We start from the raw sequence: 27,554 nt of genomic DNA, 5'->3' as shown, positions 1-27,554 counted from the left end.
AAAAGTCCAAAAATAGAAAAAAATACAAAAAACTATGAAAATCTTTATCGAAAAAACAAACCAAAAAATATTAATATTGAAAAATAAATAAAATTATGTTAAAAAAAGAAGAATTATATCAAAAAATTAGGGAAAAAAAACAGATTTTTAAAAAAATATCTTGAAAAACAACAGGGTTAACCACACCCACAACATCCGCCCTCAGCAGGTCACCCACTGACTTTGCTGCTTTGTGCTCAGTCAGGATTGACCCACAAAAGAAAATGTAGTTCGTGCTTTTGTGGGCCAAACAATCCCGCTGTGGCTTTAATTTCCCTATTTCTTAAGTTTAATTGATTACTAATTGATTGTGATGTACTAATCCAAGATTGTTCATAAAAACATTCTGGATTCACATTTTTTAGTTTCAATCTTTCTAGCAGCAGACTTTTGATGAATGCAGAAACGCAGACGAGGCCAATGTTTAACGGTGTGGACAGCTGCAAGGCAGAAAGAGAAACTTCAACTGCAGTAGTGTCATGTGCACAACTCCCTTTGAGTGTGTCCAAATGCCCGAGTGGAGTCGGTGCTCGCTTTCGCTTGTGACAGTTGCTGAGAGAAATGCGAACCTTCTCCCGGGAGGAGCTGGTATGCTTCCATATGAGTGAGGAGGATTCATGCACGAATGATGTGGACAGCTCATATTTTTGCTTTAATTGTTCTTTGAGCTGAAAGAATACCACCAAATTGTTTTCTTATTCCTTTTATGAATTTATCAGCAGTATTTTCATTTTGTCAATCAGATTATGATGTTAAATCTTACTTTCGTTTCAATCTATTGGTATTTTTCGGTCCATATTTTGATCCACATTGAGCAGCTTCAGGTGGCTGAACATGTTTTTCAGGTTTCCGTTGAGTTTCATTGATGGGTAAGAGTGTATTGTGAAAGGGCGAGCCTGTGCAAACATTGTATTACAAATAAACAGGAATTCCTTGAACCGCTCTGCGTACATGCTGAGATTCTTTGGACCACTCAGCTGAACTTCATGGTTACTAACCAGGGGGGGGATTTGACCGTTCAAAGAGGCGAATGTCAACTAGATTTTCTGCTGCAGGCAGTGTTGGAGCTGGGTGGAAGTGGATCCCGTTGAGGCTGTTTGGGCAGCTCGGCGTGTCAGTACCCTGCGCTGCTACAGGGAATGCTGTCCATGTGGCAACAGCTTGGAAAAACAGCCTTGTTGTTGATGTGAGTCTTGAGGGGGAGAGAGTTTCTTTGTGTTCGGCTGAGCAGGGAGGGTGGGGGGCGGCGACAGAACGGTTTTCTGTGTGCTGCAGTTTTGGAGGCCCCTGTTTGAGGAGCATCCAGTTGGCACTTGCAGCTTTAGGACAGGATAGATGGGATAGATGTTCAGACATAAGCAGAGGACAAAAACCTTGAAAAATAACTCAAAGACGGAAAGCTTGGTTGGATTCTTTGAAAATAACTCGAGAGAAAACTATTTTTATCCCAAAAGAAGCAGTGATCCGAAGCTGGTCATTTAAACTTGTTAGTTTCTAACTTTGTTTTAAAAAAAAAATGTTTTGTATAAGTCACTCAATCCCAGATATTTATTGAATTTTTACCTTTCTGAAATGCTAAATTAACACATTTTGATATTTTATTAAAGTTTTCTGACACTTTTTTTGCTTTTCTGTTTTATTCAAGTCAGACCATGTAAATTTATCTTATTTTAACATATTCTAACATCTACGAAATGTAGCTGTTAGAATTTACTGCAAGGAAACATTTTTTTTTTTTAATTGGAATATTTTTATTGAGGAACATATCAATCACTTTGTACTGTGAGAAAGCACTAATCAGTGGCTAAAAGGGACTTTGTTCTATAAAATAATTTGAAACGATTGACTTAATAAAAGCCTTTGACTCAATAAACTAAAAAAACTTAATAAATATAGTATTACATGTATAGCTCTTTAATGATTAACAAGTTTTAAGACAAAATTACCCTTTAGTTGTACCATAATGGGGAAAACATGTGCCAATAAATTACATTTTTGCCATATAACTTGTGGAGTACCCCAAGGGTCTGATCTAGGACCCAAGTTATTCAATTTGTATATAAATGACATTATTAGTGCATCCAAAAAGGTTAAAATGTATATTATTTGAGGACGACTCAACACTATTTCATATAGGTGATAACTTAGAACACATAGAAGAGGTGATCTAAGTGGAGCTGAACATGATGAAAAAAATGGTTTGATGTAAACTGCAAACCAAAAAAAAATATTTTTTTAGCAACAGACATACAAATCTGCATATTTCATTTAAAATATATAGTTTTGATATTGCTAAGGTGAAGTAAATTAAGTTTCTGGGTGTTGTCACTGATGATGATATTACTTGGAAATCACATATTTCAACAAAGTTTGTTCCAGATCTAAATTATTGTATTGAAATTTGGGGAAACATATAAAATCTGAACGCTATGAAGTTTAATTTTTGATCTATCAAAAGAGGAAATACAGAGACCAATCCAATCCATTATTGTTTAGTCAATTAAAAATATTGAAATGATAAAATTTGGTTTAAATGAACATCAGAATTGTTTATCACACAAAATACAAAGAAGATTTTTGAATATTCAAAGTATTCATAGTTAGAAAGGGTGAGAGATTTTCTCACAGTAAATAAGTGTTTCAATACAAGGAGTTAAGATATTCAACAATCTAAAATAATCAGTTAAAGAAACCAAATCACAAATTCCTTACTGTAAAAACACAATTACTAACCTTGTTGCTTAATTCCAGGTAACCCGATAAAGAAATAAGATACAAACTTGCCAGTGTCTGTTATTCTAAACTGAATTTTAATATTCATTTAGTTATACATTTTCGACTATTAACAGGCAAATTCACAGTAAAATCACAAAATCTTCATATAAAAAAGATAATAAAAAATAATTATTTCAAAATGTTACTAACCCTGGATATGTGCCTTGATTTAAACTGTATATGTTCTGTATAGCAGATAAATATATATATTTAGATACAGTAGATACAGTTTTTTTTACAATTTTATAGTAAGTAAGTATGTAAAAGGGGCAGAAAAAATAGGTTTTCTTCTTTGTGTTCTTTAATTTTCCAGGTATGAGAACTTGTTTAAGATATTTAGTTTTTGTTGTTTTCTGGAAATGAAAAAAAAAATGAAAAGCATCTGGAATTACTAGTAAATAGTCTGCCATGACTTAAACAGGCTGACGGAAAGTTCTCCTCTAACTTTGGAGATGATTTAACGTTCTCTTCATTTTGCTTCATGCTCCAGGGATTCTGGACAATGAGGACATCCACGTGATGATGCGGGGCTCCAGCATGGTGAAGGTTCGCTCTTCCAGCTGGCAGAAGAGCCGCAGCCTGCGGCTGCTGGAGGACGGGCTCACGGTGTGGTGCGAGTCCACCAAGAGTTCCCGCAAAGGCAAATCTCAGCAGACCTGTGAGTTGGACTGGAAAGCAGCTCTGCTCTGCCATTGTGTGCTTTTGTGTGTTCACCCGGAGGCAGGAATGTCGAAGACTTTTAAACTGAGATTCAAGTGCAAGTTTTGACTCCAGGTACCCTTTAGTTTTCTCTTTGTGTTTTACTTTGAAAGATTTACTTACTCCTCTTCCAGATGAAGAGACTCATCATTACCTCACATTTCTTTCAGAAACTTGACCGAATTACCTTTTTTATGTTTTAGTTTGATTTAAAATGTTTGGTCTTGTTTCATTTTTAAAAGTAATGTCACAAAAAATGCCCAAAGAAGGTTTTCCAAAAACAGTAATCCTCCTTTTGTTGCCATCCGCACTGGGAAGAGAGTGAGGAAAGTGCTTCAAGAGCAGCAGGACACCTGAAGCTTATGTAACTTCAACACTCAGCTCTCAAATGTCACCTTTCTATGCGTTTGACATTCTATTTTAAGATAAGTTAGATTTACAGGCTGTTTATTTTTTTTAAAAAAGGGAAAAAGCGGATTTTTTATCATTTTTTATAGTTTTTTTAACCATCATTTTAGGATTAATATGAAGATACTTTTTTAAGATTTGGCTACAGTTTTATATTAAAATTCCACTCCAAACTTATTTTTTTTCCATCATAAAATAATTTCCAGTGATATTTTAATTATGATTATGAAGTTTTTAGCCAAAATCAAAAAGCCTTTTGGACATTTTATGCATAACAGCAGCAGTAGCTCATTGGAAATACAATTATGGGTTGTGACTGTTGACATAGAGCGACCCGCCCCTCTCCCCATCGCTGAGAGCTCTGTTTGCGCGAGCTTATAGCCTCAAGATAACATTAGCACCACAAAAATAACAACGAGCATTATTGGATTAATCCAGTCGTACAGTTTTAAATCCAGAATTGCAATTTGCTACATCACGGGTGTTAAATGCTCATCACAACTCGCACACTGAAGCGTGAGTGGGTGGGGGAGACTTTAGCACCTCCAAGTCAGTAGCTGCGTCATAAGTCCGAGCTTTTTCAAGCATCCAGTTTTCATCTACTCTGGATTTTAATAAAAAGAATACTCAGAACTACAGTTTTCATTGTAAATTCTTTTATATACTCTATTAGGAGAAAAATGCTACTATGTTAAAAACACAAAAAAGACGATTATAATTCAAGTCGGTCTTTAAAGAGAAGCTGGTGTTTCAGCAAACAGAAAATGGATAAAGGTGTGGTGTTACATAAACTCTGTTCTTCCCACTTCCTTTCAAGCAATTAATACATCTATGCATTTTTTTCTCTTTTTCTTGTTTTTATTGGTGAAAATTGCTTGAAATAAACCAAAAAATTGTTCGACATTTGTGATCTTTAAATTATGACGATGCTGTTTTTAGCCAAATAAAGGCTGAGTTTCTGCAGAGCGGCAGTAGTTCCTCTGAGTTGTTTGCGGAACCTAAAATTACAGATGCAACAAAAATGGCGAGCAATATTGGTCTTATCCAGCTGTACAGCTTGTACAAAAACATACAAGGATCTAGTTGTCTACAAGTGGATGCATCAGAATGGAACGAAACAGGGAGCTTGTGGCTTGCCGTAGTAATTTTTATGTAACAAAGATTTTTTTTTAAATCTGATTCACACCGAGTTGAATAAATAAATAGTCAGAAATGCAGCTTATTCTTTTATTTCTTCAATTACGAGGAAAACTGCTATATGCTAAAACCACCAAAAACACAATTTTTATCACCACACTCTTCTCATTGTCCTTAAAGTGAAGCTTGTTCCTGTTCCTGGGCAGGTCCAGGTTCAACTAACCTGGATGAGAATCTTTGCTCGGCTTTGTTTGTTTATGACTTAGTTGCTGACCTTTGAGCTCCAGAGTGTGAAGTAAGTTTGTGCTGCAGCCAAAAATGAGCCCTCATTTGGTCGCGAACCTTCAATTTATCAATCCTCCATTTATCAGTCCTATTAACCTTTAACAATGAAGCTCCAGTCTTTATGTTCTTTATTGTAATTAAAGATTAATTAAAGATTTTGTGTTTACTTGTTTGTGGCACCAACAACGCCTCAGATTTTAAAGGCTGAAAATCGTGTTTTTAACATTTTCTTGTGGCCTTTTTCTGTTAACGGAGGACATATATATTAAAAAAAATTAAGCTCAAAATTAAAAATATCCCAACGGTCCAAAAGTCAGAGGGGAATTTCGGATGAACTCCTGCCGCTCTGCAGAAAGTATGTCCTCAAATAAGACAGGTTTTTTGATTTTGTCTAAATCCAGCATAATCATAATTAAAAGATCACTGGGAACACTTTGAAAATGGGTCAAAAGATGATCGGAGTGAACCAGTGGGCCCTCAACAGTTTGAGTTTAGGCTGGTCAAAATGCAACAGTAGGAAGCAGAAACCAGAATTTGGCCTGATTTCTGCTCAATAAGTGCAGCTGTAAAGCTCTTGTGCTCAAACATGCACACATGCCACACCCCCTTCCATGCCACACCCCCTTCTGCTACCTATAAGAGAAGAGCAAAGCAGGAATGTGGAGACAAGAGGTCTTTACAGCCTCCACCACCAGAATGAGGCTTTTGTTTGGGAGGTCTCTATTTACTGCCCAACTCAAAGATCTCCACGCTGCAGGCTTCATGGCGCGAACATAAAAGAGCTCCTATGACAATGAATCTTCAGTGAACAAATCAGAAAATACCCGCAGTCCTCTGTTTACAAATCTGAAAACGTGATGCTTTCAAAGGTTACGGCTGGAATGAAGGAGCTTACAGCATTTGTCTATTTTTTTCTTACTTAAAAACTAATTTACACTGAAATTTTAATTATTTTAGAGACTTTTGTAGTTTATGAACACTGCTGATTTTACAGGAATAAAACAAAAGTGTGATCAGACACTTAGTTAAGAAAAAAACAATCATAAAATGAACAATAAGGGAGAAATTAATCTAAACTAAACTAAGAAAAACCTTAAAACAAACATCTGCACTACTTGTCACAACAAAAAGTTGATTTATTGACTTTACAGTCATTATATTTCAAATTTGTGCATACATTTCCCTCAAAAGTTTTGTGTATTTTACAAGCATTTTGCAGGACTATCAGATCAGTAGTAAGTGATGTAGTGATGAAATGAACAAAACTTTTTTTTTTTAACTCTAAAGTTTTTTGTTTGTTTTGCAAGCTTATTGATCAGTTTAAAAATTATTGCTAAGACTTAAAATATTAGCTCTATTGGTTTGTGGTGTTCTATTATTTTCCCTGTTAACATTGTGCCTTTAGTAGATGTGATGCTGAAGCTAAAATGTTTATAAATAATACTGTATTAAGTTTAATTTAAAAAATAAATGAAATAAATTAAAAATAAAATAAAAAAATATATTTAAAAAGTTATGAATAAAAATAAAAATAAAGAAAAAAGAAATAAAAATAATGTAAAAATGTTGTTTCATCAATAAAAAATAAAATAATATAAATAATAAAATAAAAATAATTGCAAAAATTAATTAAAAAAAAACTAAATATATTTTTTTTTAAAAAGAATTAAGTTTAATCATACTGACAGTTTTCAGAATTGTAAAAACAAAAAAAATGTGTAAAAATGATGGTTCTTCAAGCCCTGTTGCTCAGCTCTCCAGCAGAGGCCTTGTGGATGACTGAGTGCCGAGTCTGTCGGTTCCTCGCCTGACTTCAATCTCATTAAGAGCTTGTCAAATATAAGATTTACGATGACGGAAGACAGTTCACCACCTAGAGAAGCACCTGAAATGTTAGTTGCTGCTTTAACGTGGACGTATAACGAAATTTACTGTAGTTAGTAAGCAAAAGTATAAATTTACTGTTTAAATCTTTTTTTTGCATGTGTTTGTATACTAAAAATGAAAGCATGTCATATTTCTGAGTAATTTTGCAATTTCTGTAGCTGAATTCTCTCTTTCCCGTCTCAGTCGCAGTGACAGAGGTGGATTGTGTGCGCGAGGGCTGCCAATCGGACGCGCTCAGACGGCTGTCCGGGTCAATGCCGGAGAACCAGTGCTTCTCCGTGGTCTTCCGAGGAGATCGGAAGAGCCTGGACCTGATGTGCCCCACGGCAGAGGAGGCCCAGCGCTGGGTGCGAGGACTTCGCTTCCTGAAGGATCGTGTGGCCAGCATGTCGCAAAAGGAGAAACTGGACCAATATCCTTCAGTGATGCATTTCCAGCGTGCTAGAATAAATATAGCGCAGCTGGGCAACATAGCTATGTTGACGGACTCTGTTGTCACATGCGCCTTCGCTCATCTTAAGCATGGGTTATGTGAGAAGTGATGACTAAAAGAAAAGATCTTGTCTAAATATAGTCGGGCTATGGCTGTGACACACAATCCAGCTAAAGCAGACGATAGTCTCACTGTTGGTGTCAAGTCAGAATATCCTGTTTGTACCTTTTTTACGGCACTGCAGTGCTTGTAATAGCATATAATGTCATAAATCGAGCCTCTCAAATAAACATGGATAGAGAAAAATCCTTGCAAAACACCTGCAACAATTCAGTGAGACGTGATTTAACAGCCAATAAAAGCTGCCATATAACCTGATATATCTGTGCCATAACCCAGTTATCGCTGTAGGACATCATTTATCAGTCACAGTTTTTTTTTCCCCTTAACCCTCTACAATTGGATTCGTAGCTACTTGAAGCAAGCGGACCAGAACCAGGACGGCAACATGAGCTACGATGAGGTCAAACGACTTCTCCAGATGATCAACATTGACCTCAGTGAGCATTACGCCCGCTCTTTGTTCAAGGTCAGGATCACGACCGACTTCAAAATCTGTGAATAAACTCCAGCTTATCTCTGAGAAAATAAAGAGTCTAGATAGTTAATCAATAACCTGAGGATCGGTTATCTCCTTTTCCTTATCTTTTCCACAACATGCTAAAACGTGTTTTCTTCCTTACTGCCTTTCTAAGTCTTTGAAACTTTTTAATGCTCCCACACCACGTATTTCCTTAACCCATAAAGACCGAGACCCATTTTTCCTTAAAAATAAAACGATGTGGAAAATACCACAAACCAAGTTGGCCACAGAAAACATTTCAGATATTTTTCTGTCACACTGATCTCATAATGGGTTCTTATGGGTTTGTAGTAGGTGGTATTATTCTTAAAATTAAGCCTGTTTACTTTTTTTTGGTGTTTGGTTGCGTGTTTTCATGAACCCTTCTTTAAATCCCAGCGCTGTGACAAGTCTGGAGACGACAGACTGGACCACAAAGAGATCGAGTTGTTCTGCAAGGAGCTGATGCGACGCCCCGAGCTGGATGCCATATTCAGGCGCTATTCAAGCAATGGCTCTGTGCTTTCCACTGCAGAGCTGCGGGATTTTCTGGGAGATCAAGGAGAAGACGCCTCTCTGAGTCACGCACAGACTCTCATAAACACCTATGAGTTCAACGACTGGGGTAAGTCCTTAAAAGCAGGTAATAGAGCAATTAAAGCTGCGAAGGGCGTTGTATGGCCCACAGGCCGCCCCCTTTTGACCCGCTGTCACTGTCTGAGTTTTCACCTTATGCTACCCCTCTGCCCATGCCACTCTGACCAAAACTGCATGTGACAAATTCATTAAAAAAGCACTTTTTTCAAAATGGCGGCTTTCTTTTAGTTTTATCTCCATAGTAACCATGTTATTTTTTGGTCGTCAGGTGGGGACGAATACATCAATATGATTTTTAGAAGAATCGGCAACAGTAAATTTTTGGATTTCCTTAACAACCGAGGTTTTTTGTTAACCACGCCCACATTCGTAATGTGTTCATACCGTGTGTCATATCATTTTGTTCAGCTTGAGCTAACGATTCATGTATTATATTGTCACAGAGTTCTGGTAAAAAATGTGCGAACAACAGGAGGGTGCCACATTTATGAGCGTCGTTCAAAATTTACTTCTGATTCCAACATTTTTTCACAAGTACATTTCCCAAAATCCCTAGAAAATGTTTTTTGTAAATTTGTAGCAGGTACAAAATTTTAGTTTTAAACTCAAGATGGCGGCCTCTACTAAAGGCCAAAGGTCAACAAAGCTTGTGGCATGTGTGGGAAAATCTCTCAGACAAAAGTTTTTTTTCTTTTTCCAATATTGGGCAAAAATTTGAAAATCACTGCATTTCACACTTTGCCACAAAATGGCCGCCAAGCTGTATGTCTTGTAGCCTTTTCATAATAACTTTGAAAGTTAATTTAGACACCCCAGACACGTGTGTTTTGGTTTTGTTAGTGATTTTTAGCATTTTTGAGCCCTTTAAGAGATTTTAGTTTCATTCATTTTTTGATGGTTTTGCTGACTGTGATCCATCCATCCATCCATCCATCTTCTTGACCGCTTCATCCCTTTCGGGGTCGCGGGGGTGCCGGAGCCTATCCCGGCTACTGATGGGCGAAGGCGGGGTACACCCTGGACAGGTCGCCAGTCTGTCTCAGGGCCTCAATCACACACACATTCACTCTCACACCTAGGGGCAATTTAGAGTCACCAATTAACCTATGAAGCATGTTTTTGGACGGTGGGAGGAAGCCGGAGTCCCCGGTGAAAACCCACGCATGCACGGGTAGAACATGCAAACTCCACACAGAAAGGTCCCAGCCGGGATTCGAACCGGGGCCTTCTCGCTGTGAGGCGAGAGCGCTAACCACTGCGCCACCGTGCAGCCCTAACAGGTCAGACTCGATCCCAGCACCTTCAGGGTGGAAGGCAGACCACTGTACCTCTGAGCCACCAGGGAATCATGCTGACTGTGATGTCATCCTTTTTTGGGGAGGGTTGGGGGTGGGGCGTCATTCACTATGGCAAAAGTCATTATTTTCACTTGGTTAAATGAATTTTCACCCATAGAAATGCCAGTGAGTGTGGCGTTTTTTAATTTTTGAGTATGTGACGAGGCTACACATTCTCACTCGCAAATCGTCATATTTGGACGTATGGTTCGGGCCCCCTCTGCGCCACTTTTGGATGTTTTGGGTGTCCCCAACTTGTTGTATTTTGACGTGCGCTACCAAATCCAGCACCAGACATGGTAACAGAGGTGGAACCAGTACAGGGTTAGGGTACCAGTCTGGTCCAGTCCGGTACAGGTCGGCGTCCCGAGGGTTAGGGACCCCTGGTTAGCATCTGAGGCCCGTTACCAAGCGGTCCTTGGACTAGTACCAGTTCGCGGCCCTGAGTTTGAGGATCCATGGCTTACGAAGAACAGTAGCATGTCAAAAAACGACTAGTTGGGGACACCCAAAACGTAAAAAGTGGCATGGAGGGGCCCCAGACTATACCTCTACATATGTGAGAATGTGAGAATTTTTTTGTTCAAGCACACAGTGAGAAGGAAGAAAACAATCTGGCCCTTATAGTCCAGGACTGCTGCAGGCCATAATTATAGAAAGCAGCATGAGACGGTATCTCTTGATGACAAAACAATGGTTCAGTTTCCTACCATAAACACACCATTGCCTTTGGAAAATGCTATAAATTGAGCTCAAGAAAAAAGATTGACCCTGGTGGTAATGATTAACAGCCTGATGCCATTTATTGCAGCAAAGAAGAGACTGGCGATGACTCAAAACGCCTTCACCATGTACATGCTGTCTCAGGAGAACGATATCCTCAACCCTGAACATGCAAAAATCTATCAGGACATGACCCGCCCCCTGGCTCATTACTTCATCTCCTCGTCGCACAACACATATCTGACCAAGGACCAGGTCACCAGCACCAGCAGCACCGAACCGTACATCAAGTATGAAATGGAGCAGAGAAGTCTGAGCTTTTCTCCTGCAGAATGTTAATGCATTTGTCACCATCAGGGCTCTAAATCAGGGCTGCCGCTGCGTGGAACTGGACTGCTGGGATGGAGATAAAGGAGAACCCGTCATCTACCACGGTCACACCCTCACCTCCAAAGTCCCCTTCAAACTGGTCATAGAAACCATCAACCAGTATGCTTTCAAGGTATGACGTGGTTTCACAGCCCGCTGGCCTCATTGTGGTCACACGCATGACTAATTGGGGATTTGACAAGCTGCACCAAGCCTGCATATCTGCTTTAGGTTTACATTTGAATGCCTCATAGTGTTTGTCCCTGCAGGCGTCTCCGTACCCTCTAGTCCTGTCCTTGGAGAACCACTGTTCTGTGGAGCAGCAGGCGGTCATGGCCAAACACCTCCGCTCTATCCTGGGGAGGAAACTGCTCTCAAAGCCTCTGAGTGACCTGCCTATGACTGATCTGCCTTCTCCTGAGGTATACAAAAGCCCAAACTCATACAGGTAGCCCCTCTGGGATTCCACAGTTGCAGTAATTTCTTTCCTTACAGGACCTTAAATTTCGTATTCTGGTGAAAGGAAAGACACACTCGCCTCGCCTGGGTCAGATGGGCAAAAGCACAAGTTCTGCCAGCTTTGCGTCAAGCTTTGAAGACGATGATGCAAGCAGCAACAAAAGCACATCCAAAAAGGATCTCACATATGTGAGTTTCAAACCACTTACGAGTCTCACCAAGAATAAAAAATAAATAAAATAACATTATTTTGCGTTCTCAGGTGTCGTCAAAACTGAGCCCGGAGCTGTCAGAACTGGTGGTGTACTGCAAGAGTGTCAACTTCAAGGGCTTTGAGAACATGCCCAACATGCTTTCGAATGAGATGTCTTCCTTCTCTGAATGTGAAGCTCTCAAGCACATCAAAGACTCAGGTACCTCAGGGGAAATAACTGCCGATGTCTTTTTGAGCAGATCAATCCACAATGGTTTATAATTAGCTCTAAGGTGTGTCTTTATTTTCATTTGTAGGGAAGCTTTTTGTAAAACTCAACACGAAGTGCCTTAGCCGGATCTACCCCTCTGGCCAGCGTCTGCAATCATCCAACTTTGATCCTCAGGATATGTGGAACAGTGGCTGCCAGATGGGTTGGTATTCTCCACTAATAATATACACCGAAGCAAATATTATTGCATTTTGAAAAAAGAAAAAGGCCCTCTGAAGCTACGTTCACACCGCCACCATTTGTAAAAATGGGCATTTTGAGCTTTCTCACATTTACCAGTAGCCACGCACATTTTGATGCACATTTTGGGGCTCTATGTACAATACGCCATTGAATGTGCGTCGAAGGTTAAACCAGGTCGAACTTTCACCAATTGAGGACTCTGATTTAGTAGTGACGTATGGATGGTGTTTCTTTTAATTCACAGAAGTGCCAACCACTTGAAAATGGAAGATGAAGGAGACATTAGTAATTGGAGATTGTACCCGGCAGGAATTATATGACATTAAGTTTTTTATATATCGGAATAGAGGTGTGAAAGTAAAAGCCTGGAGCAAGATTTTGTGAGGTTTGCATCGCTTCAACAATATGCACCTAGCCTCTTCCAACTGTAGTTGTCAGACATGTGCTAGTAAACAATAGCAAAAGAAAAAGAAGAAGAAGCCCCTCCCTGCTTGTCCAGTGTGAACACTGTGAGCTTCATCTAGTGTTCAAGAATGCACTTTTAGCTTCATACCCCTGGTGTGAACGTAGCAAATATTTTTAGCTATATAAAGCCTTAGTCACATGTTCCTGTACGAGGGGTTGACCCATATGGGTCCTGTGGGTTTTTGGGTTGTCTGGTCCCGTGGGGGGGGGTTGTAGAGTGGAGTAACTGCATCTTAAAAGGCGTATCTTGCAATTCCCTTGAGGCTTGTATGGCCACCTCAAGGGATGTCACGATAAATGGAACCTACAACTGTTGTCCACCCATCCATCTTCTTCCGCTGAATTGGGTCACGGGGACAGCGGAAAGATGCCCAGACTTCCCTCTCCTCTGTCACTTCCTCCACCTCCTCTGGGGAGACCCCGAAATGTTCCCCGGCCAGCCAAGAGACATGGTCTCTCCAGCATGTCCTGGGTCTTCCCTGTGGCCTCCGCCCAGTGGGTCATGCCCGGAACATCCCGTTCTTGAACCACCACCTTATCGTAGTGGAGCGGTTTGAGTGCTTGAATAATCTCAGGACCTACGCTGTCTGGGGGTCCTTCCCCCGGTAGGGTCTCCCATGACAGACAGGTCCTGGGTGATGAGCCAGACAAAGAGCAGCTCAGAAACTCCTCTTATAAGAAGTCAAAACCAAGATTTCGCTACGTTGTCCAAAGTGTCATCACTGGGCCCCACCAGGTTTGGCTTTGGGGTTTGCGACCTTAATATTTCTGCAGGCCACATGTGGGCCTCTTACAGGTTTGCCCATTTTTCACCTGCAGACAGCCTATATCCACTCATAAGGGAACTTGTGACTAACATGCTCTCTTGTAGTTCTGTTTATAATTAGATCAGTTGGTTCTGTTGCTGACTCCAGTCTCCTCTCTGTGCCGCTCAGTGGCTCTCAACTTCCAGACACCTGGGGAGCAGATGGACCTTAATCAGGGTCGCTTCCTTGTCAACGGTCGCTGTGGATACGTGCTCAAGCCCAGCTTCTTGTGCAGCCCTACATGCAACTTTGACCCAGAGAACACAGGCGGAGGGCCCGGCCACACACCCACACAGCTGACTATACGAGTGAGCTGTTGCATAAATCTGTAGATTATCAAGTAAAAGGTTGCATCCACGTTGTTTTTCTTCTGTTAACACATGTAAATAAAAACTGATTTTTATTTTGTTAATCCTCAGGGTTGAGGGTAGAAAGTCAATGAAGTCTAGACCTTTCAAATGATTTTAGGCTTTAAAAAATTAACCTATAAACTGACTTTCCTTTTTTTTTAGGTATTAACTGCACAACAGTTGCCAAAAGTCAACACAGAGAAGGCGAGTGCCATTGTGGATCCACAAGTTTCTGTAGAAATACATGGAGTCACTATTGACAATGCAAAAAACAAAACCCATCGCATCGACAACAATGGTAATTTAATTTTTTTTGCATGGAATGACATAAATACAATAAACCCTACATTTTAACTGCACATAATTTTTTATATTGCAACTATTTCTGATAAAATATTAATGTCAGGTTTTTAAAACATAATAGTTCCTCTGACCTGTTTTTTGTGCAGCATAGACATCTTTTCTTCAGTCCTTTGCTGTGATTGGTTTCTTTTAAGTGTTTTGACAGCTCTTGTGCGCCCCCTGCAGGCTTTAACCCACGGTGGGACTGCACTCTCAGCTTCCAGCTTCAGGTCCCTGAACTGGCCCTGGTACGCTTCGTAGTGGAGGACCACGATCACACTGTCAAAAATGACTTTGTGGGGCAGTTTACGCTGCCTTTCACCAGCCTACGCACAGGTAGCTCATATAGATTTGTTCTGCATAGCATCTGAGCAAGTTTCCTCTTTCTGTAACAACTAATTTTTTGTCTCAGGGTATCGACACATCCATCTTCTGAAGGCAGATGGGTCCAGTCTGTCTCCTGCTACGCTCTTCGTCCATGTGAAAGTGAGCCACAGAGGGCCTCCTGTGAAAACAGCGTTGGAGCGAATGGCCATGGCAAAGAGGAAAGCGTGAAATACACCTGAAACTGATGAAAATCTGCTTTTTTTGCTATCAAAAGCCTTTGGAAGCAGAAACTCTGAATGTGAAGACTCCCTCAAACTCAACCCGTCCAACTTCAACTTTTGGTCTATTCAGGGCCAAATATGCAGAAGATAAGAAGCCTTAAATACATGAATGGGACACTTAAGTGTTTAAACTCACAAAATCTCCATCAAAGAATTAATATTTTTAACATTTTTGTTTGTTTTGACAACATTTTTAACCATTTTATCAATGCAAAGATGGAGAATACCTCAACAGAAACGAAAGGTAATTTTGCCACAAAAAGATGTAATTTCTGTATTTTTTTATATTTTAATACTATTGTTTTGTTATTTTATTTTTGTGTAACCCAAGTTTATCAAAAGATTGACTAAAATGTACTTAAATGGTCATTCTCACTCAATACTTTGAATACTTTAGCACTTTAAACTTACCTTTGAAGGACAGAAGGACTGTATTTAAACCAACAAATGGCCTTAATATATTGAAAGCATTCATGTTTTTCCTCATCATTTTAAATTTTCTGGCCTCAAGTCTTTTAACAAAACAATTTTTGTCTGAAAATTGTGCATTAAGAAGCAACAGCTCCCTTGATAACTATGAAATACTGCAAGCACTGACCACTTCACTGATGAGACGATTTATAGACAGAGATAGAAAAAGTCAAGCACTGAGTTTGTCATAAATACAATTTATATGCTTAAACTGTTTTTGACTGAAAATGTGACGATTTGAGAGTTTGCAGTGTTATGGCTTATTGCCTGTGTTTAATCTGAGTTTGTACCATGTATCCAAGACAGTGTTTTTGTAAAGCAATAATAATAACACCACAAAAATTTGTTGTTTTTTTTTTGCTTGCTTGATACTAAAATAATAATGAGCTGCAATTTCAGGTTTAATAAGTTGTTTATTTACTGTGTCAAAATTATTCATTTTTACATCCATTTTATCCCTTATGGGGGTCACCGGAGTCTACTGATGGATGAATGCGGGGTACACCGTGGACAGGTCGCAAGTTCGTCGCAGGGCCACAATCACACACCCATGCACTTTCACATTCACACCTAGGGACAATTTAGAGTCATCACTTCAGTTATGAAGCCTATTTTTAGACTGTGGGAGAAAGCCGGAGTCCCTATGCACACATGGTAGAACATGCAAACTCCACACAGAAAGAAAGGTCCCAGCTGGGACTTGAACCAGGGTCTTCTTCCTGTGAGGCAAGAGTGCTAACCACTGTCCCACTGTGCAATGTTTTTATAAGAATTACTAATTTATGTAACATTTTCAACATCAAAACCATTCAATTTTTTTTTTACAATCTCTTTGTCCAAACACGAATGTCGACTTAAAATAAATATAGAACAACTGGAAATGTTTTTTTTTGGTACCAAAATAAAAAATATTTACTAAGAACATTGCCCTTCCTGTGGCTTATTATTCAGTTGATATTGAAAAGTCTTTAAAACAAAATCTATCTAAATAGAAATCAAAAGGTATTAACAAGTAACTCTATAAAACTTGGTGTCCAAAAATGTCTATTAAAAACAATGTTCTCTTCCAATTTGTCAACTACGTGGTACTGCATCCATCAGATATCACACTCACTAATTATTGTGAATATTATTTTTCAAATTCATTATATTTATCTCAAACATCCTTAGTAACACATTCACATAACCCTCAACAATTGGAGTAAGATGAAATAGAAATAATAATATTGATTTAAATAAAGTTCTTTTTAAACGTGTGTTTAATTATTTAAGCTTCTAAAACAATTGTTTTTTGCTTTTTTTTTTTTACATCTGGACATATTTTTAGCACTTGCTCTGATGCAATTCTTCATTTTCACCATTTAAGAATCACAAAATACTATTTTTTTTTTTTTTTTTGTCTTTTCATCAACATTGAAACATTCTTGTATCACCTAAATGAAAAACATGTTCGTAGTCTTTCTCTGACTGTTTCAGGAAGCTTCACTAACTTCAATTTGACATAATCAGATTTCCTTCCATGCCATTCCACACTGAATGGGTTGAAGGCACAGCTCTGGTCACATGACGCTTCTGTGTTTGGGTGGGAAAATAAAAGGGGAATTAATCCACAACTAAGTTTACAAAAAAGTCAAAAACGTTATTAAAGGTTATATGGCACGATTTCTGAAAGTTGCTTTACATGTCAGAGTGAAAGGACAGACGGAGAACCACATTTCTATCTGGGCCAATAGCAGCAAAGCAGGTTTAAAGGCGTTGAGGACACGCGGTGGCCCATCGCTTCCTGGTTAAAGATGGCGGATGAGAATGAGACAGCACCGCAGCAGGAAAAAGAAGATGTAGAAGACCACGCACACTGCAGCGACTGCGAAAATGACGAGCATCCATTTGACGATGGGTAAGACACCCATCATTTTCAGCTGTTTGCGCGAATTAACCCGTATTATTTGACTGCTTTTCAAAGCTTATGCTAAGCAAAGACTTGGCTAGCGGTCGAAGGCAGAGTTGTCGCCACTCCCACTTGCGATGGTCCTATTGGCTAATAAAAGTGTCAGTTTATCAGTACTCAATTCTGATTGGTCGAAACTTTATTTAGATTGCCATTTAGGTGGGGCTTCGTAATGAATCCCCTCAGCCATGCTAGCAAGGCGTAGTAGACAGAGTTGAAGAGAAAACCTTTTAATGGTTAAAAAACGAGACCAGTCTTTTAAAAATATTATATTTTTATTTTTTGTACAACGTGCTCAATAAATTTCTATTTAATAAATTACAAACTTTGTTCGTTCAGATGCATGACACAGATGAAAGCGATCAAACTCCAACTGACATCTCACGCGCTAGCTAGCATGCTAACGTAGCTGTCAAACCCATTGTCTTAGGCGGAAAATCGTGACTTAATCAAAAGTAAAAGACGCAAAACCCGCATGTTTTCGTGCTCTTGGCATGTTGGTAAAGGGCGTTGTGTGGTTTTTATTTGGTTATCTTTATCACTAAAATATGCATAACCCAGTAAACCCTTGACGAATAGAAAATAAAGGCTTGGATATAAACCCCACTTGTTTTAATGGTAATTAAGAGTGGATAAATCAGTTTAATTAATTTTGTTTATTTGGAGATATCACTTTAAAGAGGATAAATATAACCTAGCTTTCCTTTTGAGATCTCAAATGACACACATTCAGCATTAGCTCAATCTATTGCTAAACTGAAAGAATGGCTTCAGGTTTAATGCCATCCACTTCCAGGTACTGCTGTTTGTAGAATATTGTCATGACTTGTTAAGTGCAGTGATGCAAATCACTTTCAGTCCTAGCAGCATATCCATTCCACCTTAACCTAGCCCGGACACAATGAATGATTCTGTTAGCTAGCTGCTCTGCCCAGATGAAATGGAAGCCCGGAGAACAAACTATTGAATGTTTTGTTGTCCGTTGTTCTAGTTGTTCAGTGACCCCTTGCACATACGTGTGTACGCATGCGTAGATACCACATACTCTTCTTCTATAAGTCATGTGGTTCACCATCTGCACCGGGGTTACAAGTCCTCGCCCTGCCTCCTCTCTTGAACACTAATGAGATAATCCTCTGTAAGTATGTGGACGTCGCTTTAGTAGATGTGTGTGGCTCTGTGGGGTCGGACTCTTAAATGAGGTTCATTAAGCACTTATTGTTGGCAAATAGTGCTTGAATTTACTCTATTTTATCTGTTTCATTTTTATCAGCCAAAAAAAGTAATTTTAATGTCCTTTAGCTGAGGGATTTGTTTATTTTTCTCACCTTTCCCATAGCATCCACATGCAAATAGAAATGGGAACAAAATTTTATTTTTGATCAATTTATGTTACTTTTGAATGGAGGGGGTTGCAAAAAAGAATAGCAGCTTTAAACAGGCGGATACTGTTTTTATGACTGAAGAAATTGATTTAGAAATGAGTGTCACTATCTTGTTCCAGCGACCGGGGTTTGGGTGATGACACTGGAACCAAGAAGAAGAAAAAGAAACAGAAAAAGAAGAAGAAATCTGGTGCACCCGAAGCAACTCAGGACCCACTTGCAAAGGCACGAGTGAAATCACTTTTTGTTTCTATGTTAATAATGCTCCAAAAGAAAGTGAAAATTGTGTTAAACACTCACTCTGATGAAAATGCTGGTTTTAACATGTTCTTTGGGGGTTTTCTTTCTGATGATGGGGGACATTTATCAAGAAAATTTAGTAAAAAATTTGCATTTCTGCGTATTTCTTTATTCAAATCATTGTGAATCAGGAGCAGATGAAAAAATGTTTGAAAAATAGCTTTTTTTTACATTAAAAATACGTACAAACTCTCTGCTTTGCTCTATTTTGATCTATCCACTTCTAGATGACCAGAAGGTCTGTAAGCTAGCAGGAGAGTGTGTAAACAGATGGATAACGGGAAGAGGGGCGGTCTTACTCTTGTGAATTACTGCTTTTCTGCAGAAACTTTCTCCTAGAAAACGACAATTTTTTTTTTTGATTATTTTGGGGTAAAAACGGCATAATCATAATAAAAGAATGCTGAGTCATATGATCAGAATTATATGGAAGGTTAATTTATTCTCATAAGTATATCTCAATTTGAAATGTGTGATTCTCTGTGCCACCTTGTTTTGTTTTATTAACATTTTCTTCTCAAACAGGTGAATTCATTGCCAGCCGATAAGCTTCAGGAGATCCAAAAGGCCATTGAACTCTTTTCTGTTGGCCAAGGTCCAGCCAAAACCATGGAGGAAGCCACTCGGAGAAGTTACCAGTTCTGGGACACGCAGCCCGTTCCCAAACTAGGTGTGAGAACCGTCCGGAGACTAAGAACTTTTCCAAAAGTAAAACCAGACATTCGTCATAGTGCGGCGTGTTGTTTTGTCCCGACAGGGGAGACGGTGACGTCTCACGGCTCCATTGAACCTGACAAAGACAGCATTCGAGAGGAGCCCTACAGCCTCCCACAGGGCTTCTGCTGGGACACCCTCGACCTGGGGAATTCCGCTGTGGTACGAGGGGGACGAATGAATCCTTAATCTTTGAATCCTTTTAAATTTTAATCCGTTTGGATACATTTTCATTTTTCAAGTTGCTAGTTTATTTTTATAAACAAAATAAACTTGATCTCTTTTATTTTGAAAATCAAGAGCTTGGATATCATTGGCTGAACGCCTTAAACTCTGAGCTTTTAGTATTAAAAATTCGACTCATAGATTCAGTTATGCTCTTTAAAAAAATGATGTAATGAATCTGAGAAGGTTAACTGCTGTTTCGTGTTCCTCTACAACAGCTTAAGGAGCTTTACACTCTTCTCAATGAGAACTATGTGGAAGACGATGACAACATGTTCAGATTCGACTACTCTCCTGAGTTTCTTCTCTGGTAAGTTTTCCTAAAATAATGTTTTCCCTTTAAAATCCCCCTTTGATGAAATCAGTTTTTTTTTTTAATTTTTAGCAAGTATGTGTTGCATGTTTCTTATGAGAGAAAATAAATGTAAAAATGAATAATTTTGTTTTTGCATTTCCGAGTATTTGTCCTTTGTCATCAAACTGCCGCATATGGGGGCGGGGCAGCTCTGATCTAAAAGCCACGCCCCCTGGGAGGAGATTTTGGAAAAAAAAAGGCTTTAGATCAACATGAAATGTCTTTTTAAGACATATATGTTGTGGGATTTTGGTTAAAAGCTTCATAATCATAATTAAAACACTACTGGGAACATTTTTTTTGTTTTTATTTTAATAAAAAAATTAGGATAGATGGACTTTAATCCTAAAAATAAAAAAATAATTTTAAAATATGTAACCAATCAAATACTGTTTGTAATAAAAACTAGATGTGTTGTTATGTGAAGGTAACAGACTGCTGTGCTTCTCAGGGCGCTGCGGCCTCCAGGCTGGTTGCCACAGTGGCATTGTGGCGTGAGGGTGAACTCCAACCAGAAGCTGGTTGGATTTATCAGCGCTATTCCAGCCAACATTCGCATCTATGAAATGTAAAGACATGATGACATCTTGCCCTTCTCTCTATGAATGAGTTGTGACTGTGTAAATAACTAAGCATGAGGAATTGCTGTCTAATGAAATGTTGATTTATTTTGTTGCTTTAGAGAGAAGAAAATGGTTGAGATCAATTTCCTCTGTGTCCACAAGAAGCTTCGCTCCAAACGGGTCGCCCCGGTTCTGATCAGGGAGATCACTAGACGGGTCAACTTGCAGGGCATCTTCCAGGCTGTGTACACAGCTGGAGTCGTGCTGCCCAAACCTGTGGGCACCTGCAGGTTTGTGTCACGGAACACCGACCTTTTCTTCCTCCTGATGTTCCGGAATTGACTTTTACTTTTCTTCATTTGCAAAGGTACTGGCATCGCTCTTTGAACCCACGGAAACTAATCGAGGTCAAGTTCTCCCATCTGAGCAGGAACATGACTATGCAGCGCACAATGAAGCTTTACCGCTTGCCTGAGGTTGGTTGGGGCAGAAATTAGGCAGGAAATCTAAGAAATGAGTTTGTTTTTATCACATTTTCAATGATAGAAATGCCACGCGGTTGTTTTTACCTGATGCTGGGGTGTTTAACCTGTTTTAAATGGTAAATTTAAATAAATTAATTTTCAGTTGCCCATTAATTTTTTTAATTTTTATTTTTATACACTACAATTTGCTCCAATAATAGACTTTTAAGACTCTTTTTAGGCATTGCTTGATAGTAAAACCCCTGCTTATTTTTTTTTTTTTTACAGATATTTAATTAATTTACACAATAAACTTAAGCAAAAAACAATTTCAAGTAGTAAGTTGTAATTTTTTAACTGCAAGAATCACAAAATTAAGTAGTTTTGTTTTAGAACAAAAAAAAAAATCAAGAATATAAAGACTAAAAAAAGTCAAAATCCCAAAATAAAACCAAGAAAAAGTCAAAAGAAGGAAAAATGTGTTTAGAAAATTAGGCAAACTTGCACTAAACTGTTTACACAGTTAGAAAGATTTATTCCAAAAGGAAATCACAAATAAAAAGTTTAAGTTCCATTAGCTGTAATGCACCTAAGCTCCTTCTGTTTGACCCAATCCCCTGGGGGAGCAGAGAGCTGCAGACACAGGAATCATTTGGTGGTTTAACCCCCTCAATCCAACCCCTAATGCCCGTTTTTAGTCTTTGGTATGACTCAACCTTGGATTTAAACTCCCAACCTTCCAGTCTCAGGGTGAACCCTCTACCACAAAGCCACTAATCCAGTCAGTTCTGTCATAACTTTTAATGTTTGTTTTAAACCAAAAAATTCAAAGCTAAAACAGTTTTTGAAACACATCTCAAATTTGGAATGAAAACTAAAGTAAGGGGAAAGTCGGCGACACTCCGGTCGATGTGAATAGAGACAACAAAGGGTTAATTTTTAAGTGTTTAAGAGCAAATGTTAATGAATACTAGCTTTTAAAATTGAGCAAATAATAAGAGAATTCCAATTAGGATTCAGTCAAATTAGTAGTTAAAAAAAATGTTTTGCTCTGGAAGTATTCCCTTTTAATAAAGGTGAATAATAGAGAAAACACTGGTGCTCCTGCACGTTATTACTGTTCAAAAAGATCTGGCTGCAGCTCACTGACCTGCACAAACTTAGAAATGGACAGTTTAATGAGACGTGAGTCTGGGATCAAACTGTAGGTTATGCATTATTGGATGCTAGTGGTTCATGTTCTTCACTGGAATAAATCTCTGAGCCATGAAAACGTGTGTTCATCCATCCTGCAGCTGGACCAGTTTGTTCCTTCAAAGTGTTCCAGTGTTTTCTGAAAGCTGGTTTCAGACAAATTCATACATCTTTCTCTCCACCTGGTCCTGATACTTTAGCTTGGATGAAACGGCTGCAAGTGGACATGAATATTTGTTTGGTGTTTTTAGACTTTCAGAAACTGATCTTCATCTAATTGGTCTTTATTAGGGGGAAAAAGTACTTGATCTTAACCTCTTTTGCCTTTACTCAAACTTTTTTGTATGTGATGCATGTTTGTATCCCTCTAAAATGTCTAAATCTATCAAACTTAAAGAGGTACAACTTAGTTCACATGTGTCAAAGTCGAGGCCCTGGGGCCGGATCTTTTTATTTTATAGTTATCAATGGCCCGATGTTATCTTGCGCTTATTTTTATCTTGTATAATCTTGAATATATAAAAATATATATTTATTTAAGGTTGAAGTTGATTTATTCTGGAATAATATTCCTGCCTTTTTGTTATTCATAATTATTTTAAAAAGTTGCGGTTTTAGAGTTTTTAAAATTTTCATTCTGCTAGCTTTTAGGACTATTTTGGCATTTACTAAGATTTTTTTTTTAGTCTATGTTGGACTTTAGCTAACATTTCCGCTACATGCTAGCTGTTTTGGCTAATTCTGGCTTTTTCATTTTTTGTTCCTGCCCATTTTGGAATTTAGCTAACATTTCAGTGAAATGCTAGCTGTTTTGGCTAACTTTGACCTTTCTTGTTTTGTTTTTTTTAGGCTATTTTGAAGTTAAGCTATTTTTTTCAGCTACATGCTAGCTGTTTTTGACTAACCTACCGTAATTTTTTTTAGGCTAATTTGGCATTTGGCTAATATTTTAGCTGACTATCAGCTTAAGCATTTTTAGCTATTAACTTCAGCATTTTCAGTTTCAGCTTCAGCGTTTTTAGCTATCAATTTTAGTATCGGTTACGGATTTAGAGTTTTGAAAATTTAGTTTTAGAGTGTTCAATAAACGTTTATACTGTTATTCCCATGACCTAAGGTGTGTTTTGAATTTTGGCCCCATCTCCGATTGAGTTTGACATTTGATTGTTAGTAACTAATTAGTGATTTGGTGCATAAATAGTCATATTTTTCCTCAGTATTCTGCACTCACTAAACTTATTTTTTTAGATGATTTAGAAAATTATTTAAGCTAACTATAACTGCAAACGTGTCATCTGTAAAAAAACATTTAACCTAAAAATCTCCAAACTACTGCATGCCACTTAAATAACATCTTTTTAGTATCTACGGAGGACATTTGGAGCTTTGCATTGATACCAAATATGAAGAGGGTGGGGTTTTGGTGGATTTAGAAAAAAAGGACTGCACAAATCTTTTTCTTTGATAGTCGGGAGGTTAAAAGATATTTTAATGTGAAACTCTTTGCTCTGCTGTTCTCCTTTAGGCCCCAAAGACTTCTGGTCTACGACCGATGACCAAGAAGGATGTGCCGGTGGTGCACCGCCTTTTCCGGGAATACCTGAGCCAGTTCAACCTTGTGCCTGTCATGAACCAGGAGGAGGTGGAGCACTGGTTTCTGCCTCAGGAGAACATCGTTGACACTTACCTGGTGGAGGTAAACGGTTGCTTTGAGAAAGTTCCAGCACAGATGACGACTTTTTGTCTTCATTGCACTCAACCTTTGTTTATTCTCTTCTGACAGTCGAATGGAAAAGTGACGGACTTCCTGAGTTTCTACACCCTGCCCTCCACCATCATGAATCATCCTGTGCACCGGAGTCTGAAAGCAGCGTACTCCTTTTACAACGTGCACACCACCACCCCACTGCTTGATTTGATGTCTGATGCTCTCATTCTGGCCAAATCGGTTTGTTTTCCTTAATTTATACATTTTAAAAATAGGTGTTTAAAGACTATGCTCATAAAAATATATATATTTTTGTGTGTCTACAGAAAGGCTTTGATGTCTTTAATGCACTGGACTTAATGGAAAACAAGACTTTCTTGGAGAAGCTGAAATTTGGTATCGGAGACGGGAATCTACAGTATTATCTGTACAATTGGAAGTGTCCCAGCATGGGGCCAGAGAAGGTACGGTTTAACTTCCTGAGTTTCTGCAGAAAGTCGTGCTCTGATGAAATATATATATTTATAAAGACCCATTCCAAACATCTTTTGAACTATTTTTAGAGTCCCCAGTGATCTTTTACTTTTGACATTTTTGGCCTAAATAAAAAAAAAAAAACTGTTGTTTTCTATGATATAGTGTTTGTAGAGCAGCAGTAGTTCTTTAAAAATTTCCCTCAGAGTTGGGGGTGGGACTAAAAGTGTGGAGCAACCCCAACACCCTTTCCCGTCACCCAAACCTGAGTAATGTGCGCACACTTTCCTGCTGGCTTGCAGCCCCTCACACCCTCAACCTGACATTACTGGTGAAACAAAATTGGTAAACAATATTGGAGCTGTTCAGCTGTACAGCTTTGAGCCATATGCCAAATCAGGCGAAGAAAACAAAGATCTACATCTAGTTGTCTACAAGTGGATGCATCAGAATTGAGCAGATCATTTGGGGTTCTGATTGTAGCTTGAATGTCACAAATTAGGTTTTTTTTCAATTGATTTTTTTGTCTGCTCCTGATTTTCAACGATTTGAACACAAAAATACTTAGAAATGTTTATTTAAAGCTAAATGTTCTATATGTGTGTGTACTGCATAATCAGAAAAATGGCACAAGAACATGTTAGAAACACCAAAACATGATTTTCTTTGGACTGGGTCTTTAAGGTTAAGTGGCAAACAGATGCATTTAACTAAGAGTAAATAAAAAAAAATGATTTAGACCAAAAAGACTAATAAAACAATTACAACTATCAAAAAATTGCATGAAAAATCCTGTATGGAATGGTATATTATTATTGCAGACCGCAGAGTTTCTCTTTTTCCCATTTTCGGTTGCTGTAATTTATTTTTTATTATTTTTATTATTTTATTTTGGTTGGACAAGGAAAAAAAAAAGTGTCCCTTGGCTCAAAAAAAGTGTAAAAAACAGTGGAATAGTTTTACATGCTATTGTTTTGAAAATATTCACGTGATTTGTTGGGTCAAATTTATGCTTTCAAATGAAAATTTGGTTTAAAATCAACTTAAAATCCAATTAAATAAGTGAGTAAATTAATACAGGAAAAAAAATATCAAAAGTTGGTCAAATAATGAGTGGAACCAATTCATGTTCAGCAGCACACACTAGGTGAGCACAGATCTGACGGGCAAATCCTTCAAAAGTATTTAAATTAAAAACGGGTTCTTGTTGATTTCTGTCTCTCAGGTTGGCTTGGTTCTGCAGTGACAGCTGAGCGCTGTGAGCACGGGTAACCAATGGGACAAAAGAGCGCACTGTGGACTGAAGACTTCCTGCTGAGGAGAGGAAACTACCGCCCATTTTTACTTTCTGACCTTCTGAACTCTGAGCTGCACTACCGCTGCCAGGCCTGGAGGCTGGGAAAGCCCGCATCTTTCCACCCTCCCCGATCACACGGACCTTAAGCCATTCTAGTTACCATCGCAGACAACTGTTATTCCACCAGAAAGCTGTCTTGATTGTACACAAATCTGCATCTGCTTGCACAGATGACTGGCCACCAAAACACTCGCAGCTGGCATATCCAGAAAACCTCCAGAACCTGTAAATAATGTCAGACATGACTGCGTTTGTGCCCTGAACACATGCAGACTAGAATCTTCTGTTTAATTTTATTCCTAAATGTTGGAAATGCTTTTTGCTAATAAAATAAATCAGTCATTCTTAAGTTTTAGAGCTAAAAAAAAACAAGAAAAAAATATTTTAACACGTTGAGAGGCCCTGAAAAAGATGCGGTAATAAATACCAAAACTGGACTTTTGGGCTTCTGTTGACTTTCTGTTTCAGCAGCGTTTCAGTTTGACGCCATCTTGTGTCCTGATGTGTCGTGACCTTTCCTCTACAACTGTCTGTACTCACAAAACACAGCAAGTTCACTAAATATACGTTCATTCACGGTCATAGAGACAGTTTAGGCTATTATTTTATATCCAGTTTGAAGTGTTACTCAGACAACAAACTTTAGAATTTAGAAAACTATACATTTGCTGCTGTTCAAATCAGAGAAGACAAAAAAAACCATTTTTTTTCCATATTCGCTTTAATTAACAAAATGTTTCACCTAGTTCTACATGCTGATTATTAGGTTAGTTAAGTCCAACTGCTAGGGAAAAAAAAGTTTTACTTTATTTTTTCAGCGGTTTGTTCCGACAAACATTTAAAAAAAATTAAAGAAAAAAAAGTGATTTAAGCAGCAAAAGACTTATTTTTCTACAGAGCATCTGGTTGTCAATTTAAGATTATTTTTTTAAAATAATTGCTGAAATTCAATTGCTTAATTAACTAATCAAAAATAATTTAACTACTTAAATTAGTTTTCCTCCCAAAAATTTCTTAGTAAAACCAGAGATTGATAAATATTTAGTTTCTATACTAACAGTAACGTTTAATTGCATTATATGCGTAATTATGAGGATATTTTGCCCCCTAAACGTAAATTATTTTTCACTTTCTGTGTCATGCACACATTTATGCACTATTTGGAGTATATCTATTTTAAAATTTCAAATATATATTTGAATTTGGCTTTGAAATAGATTTTTTCCATAAATCAAAACAAAAAATACTACATACAAACAAAAGATATGCATCTATACACATATCAAACTGGAAAATTAATTATGCCTTGATTGGAGAATTAAAAGTAATGGAATACATAACTAGACGTATATACGTACACGTGTACATAAATACATATTTGTACAAT

The 27,554-nt window shown here is 38.2% G+C and overlaps 2 protein-coding genes across 2 annotated transcripts in view; both read left to right on the top strand.

Moving 5' to 3' along the window:
* The window catches only part of plcd3a (phospholipase C, delta 3a), a 31,211-nt gene extending 14,841 nt beyond the window's left edge, over positions 1–16,370 (top strand). The window contains exons 3-16 of the mRNA XM_024272801.2: positions 3,305–3,472; positions 7,414–7,642; positions 8,123–8,252; positions 8,685–8,910; positions 11,031–11,232; positions 11,300–11,444; positions 11,581–11,733; positions 11,807–11,959; positions 12,033–12,183; positions 12,281–12,397; positions 13,839–14,017; positions 14,222–14,357; positions 14,588–14,737; positions 14,814–16,370. Coding sequence (XP_024128569.1) covers positions 3,305–3,472; positions 7,414–7,642; positions 8,123–8,252; positions 8,685–8,910; positions 11,031–11,232; positions 11,300–11,444; positions 11,581–11,733; positions 11,807–11,959; positions 12,033–12,183; positions 12,281–12,397; positions 13,839–14,017; positions 14,222–14,357; positions 14,588–14,737; positions 14,814–14,956 — 2,282 coding nt within the window. The 3' untranslated portion in view covers positions 14,957–16,370. The remainder of the gene's footprint in view (positions 1–3,304; positions 3,473–7,413; positions 7,643–8,122; positions 8,253–8,684; positions 8,911–11,030; positions 11,233–11,299; positions 11,445–11,580; positions 11,734–11,806; positions 11,960–12,032; positions 12,184–12,280; positions 12,398–13,838; positions 14,018–14,221; positions 14,358–14,587; positions 14,738–14,813) is intronic.
* An 801-nt stretch (positions 16,371–17,171) lies between these two features.
* nmt1a (N-myristoyltransferase 1a) lies at positions 17,172–26,604 on the top strand. Its single transcript, XM_024272841.2, has 12 exons — positions 17,172–17,377; positions 18,933–19,038; positions 19,639–19,783; positions 19,871–19,989; positions 20,271–20,362; positions 20,859–20,975; positions 21,090–21,260; positions 21,338–21,446; positions 24,154–24,324; positions 24,412–24,576; positions 24,663–24,800; positions 26,036–26,604. The coding sequence occupies exons 1-12, from the start codon at positions 17,274–17,276 to the stop codon at positions 26,054–26,056; spliced, it is 1,458 nt and encodes a 485-aa protein (XP_024128609.1). The 5' UTR covers positions 17,172–17,273; the 3' UTR covers positions 26,057–26,604.
* Positions 26,605–27,554: the final 950 nt, after the last annotated feature.

This window comes from Oryzias melastigma, linkage group LG8 (assembly GCF_002922805.2).
Source record: "Oryzias melastigma strain HK-1 linkage group LG8, ASM292280v2, whole genome shotgun sequence".
NCBI classification, from domain to species: Eukaryota; Metazoa; Chordata; class Actinopteri; order Beloniformes; family Adrianichthyidae; genus Oryzias; species Oryzias melastigma.
The sequence above is the reverse complement of the archived record's forward strand: the minus strand, read 5'-3'. Positions and strand labels throughout refer to the sequence as shown.

Excerpts from the sequence above, each read along its gene's own strand:
- nmt1a (XM_024272841.2), top strand. The coding sequence starts at position 17,274 with ATGGCGGATGAGAATGAGACAGCACCGCAGCAGGAAAAAGAAGATGTA. Across the intron at positions 17,378-18,932 it reads GAGCATCCATTTGACGATGG|CGACCGGGGTTTGGGTGATG; the intron begins GTAAGACACCCA and ends ATCTTGTTCCAG. Across the intron at positions 21,261-21,337 it reads AAACCTGTGGGCACCTGCAG|GTACTGGCATCGCTCTTTGA; the intron begins GTTTGTGTCACG and ends TCATTTGCAAAG.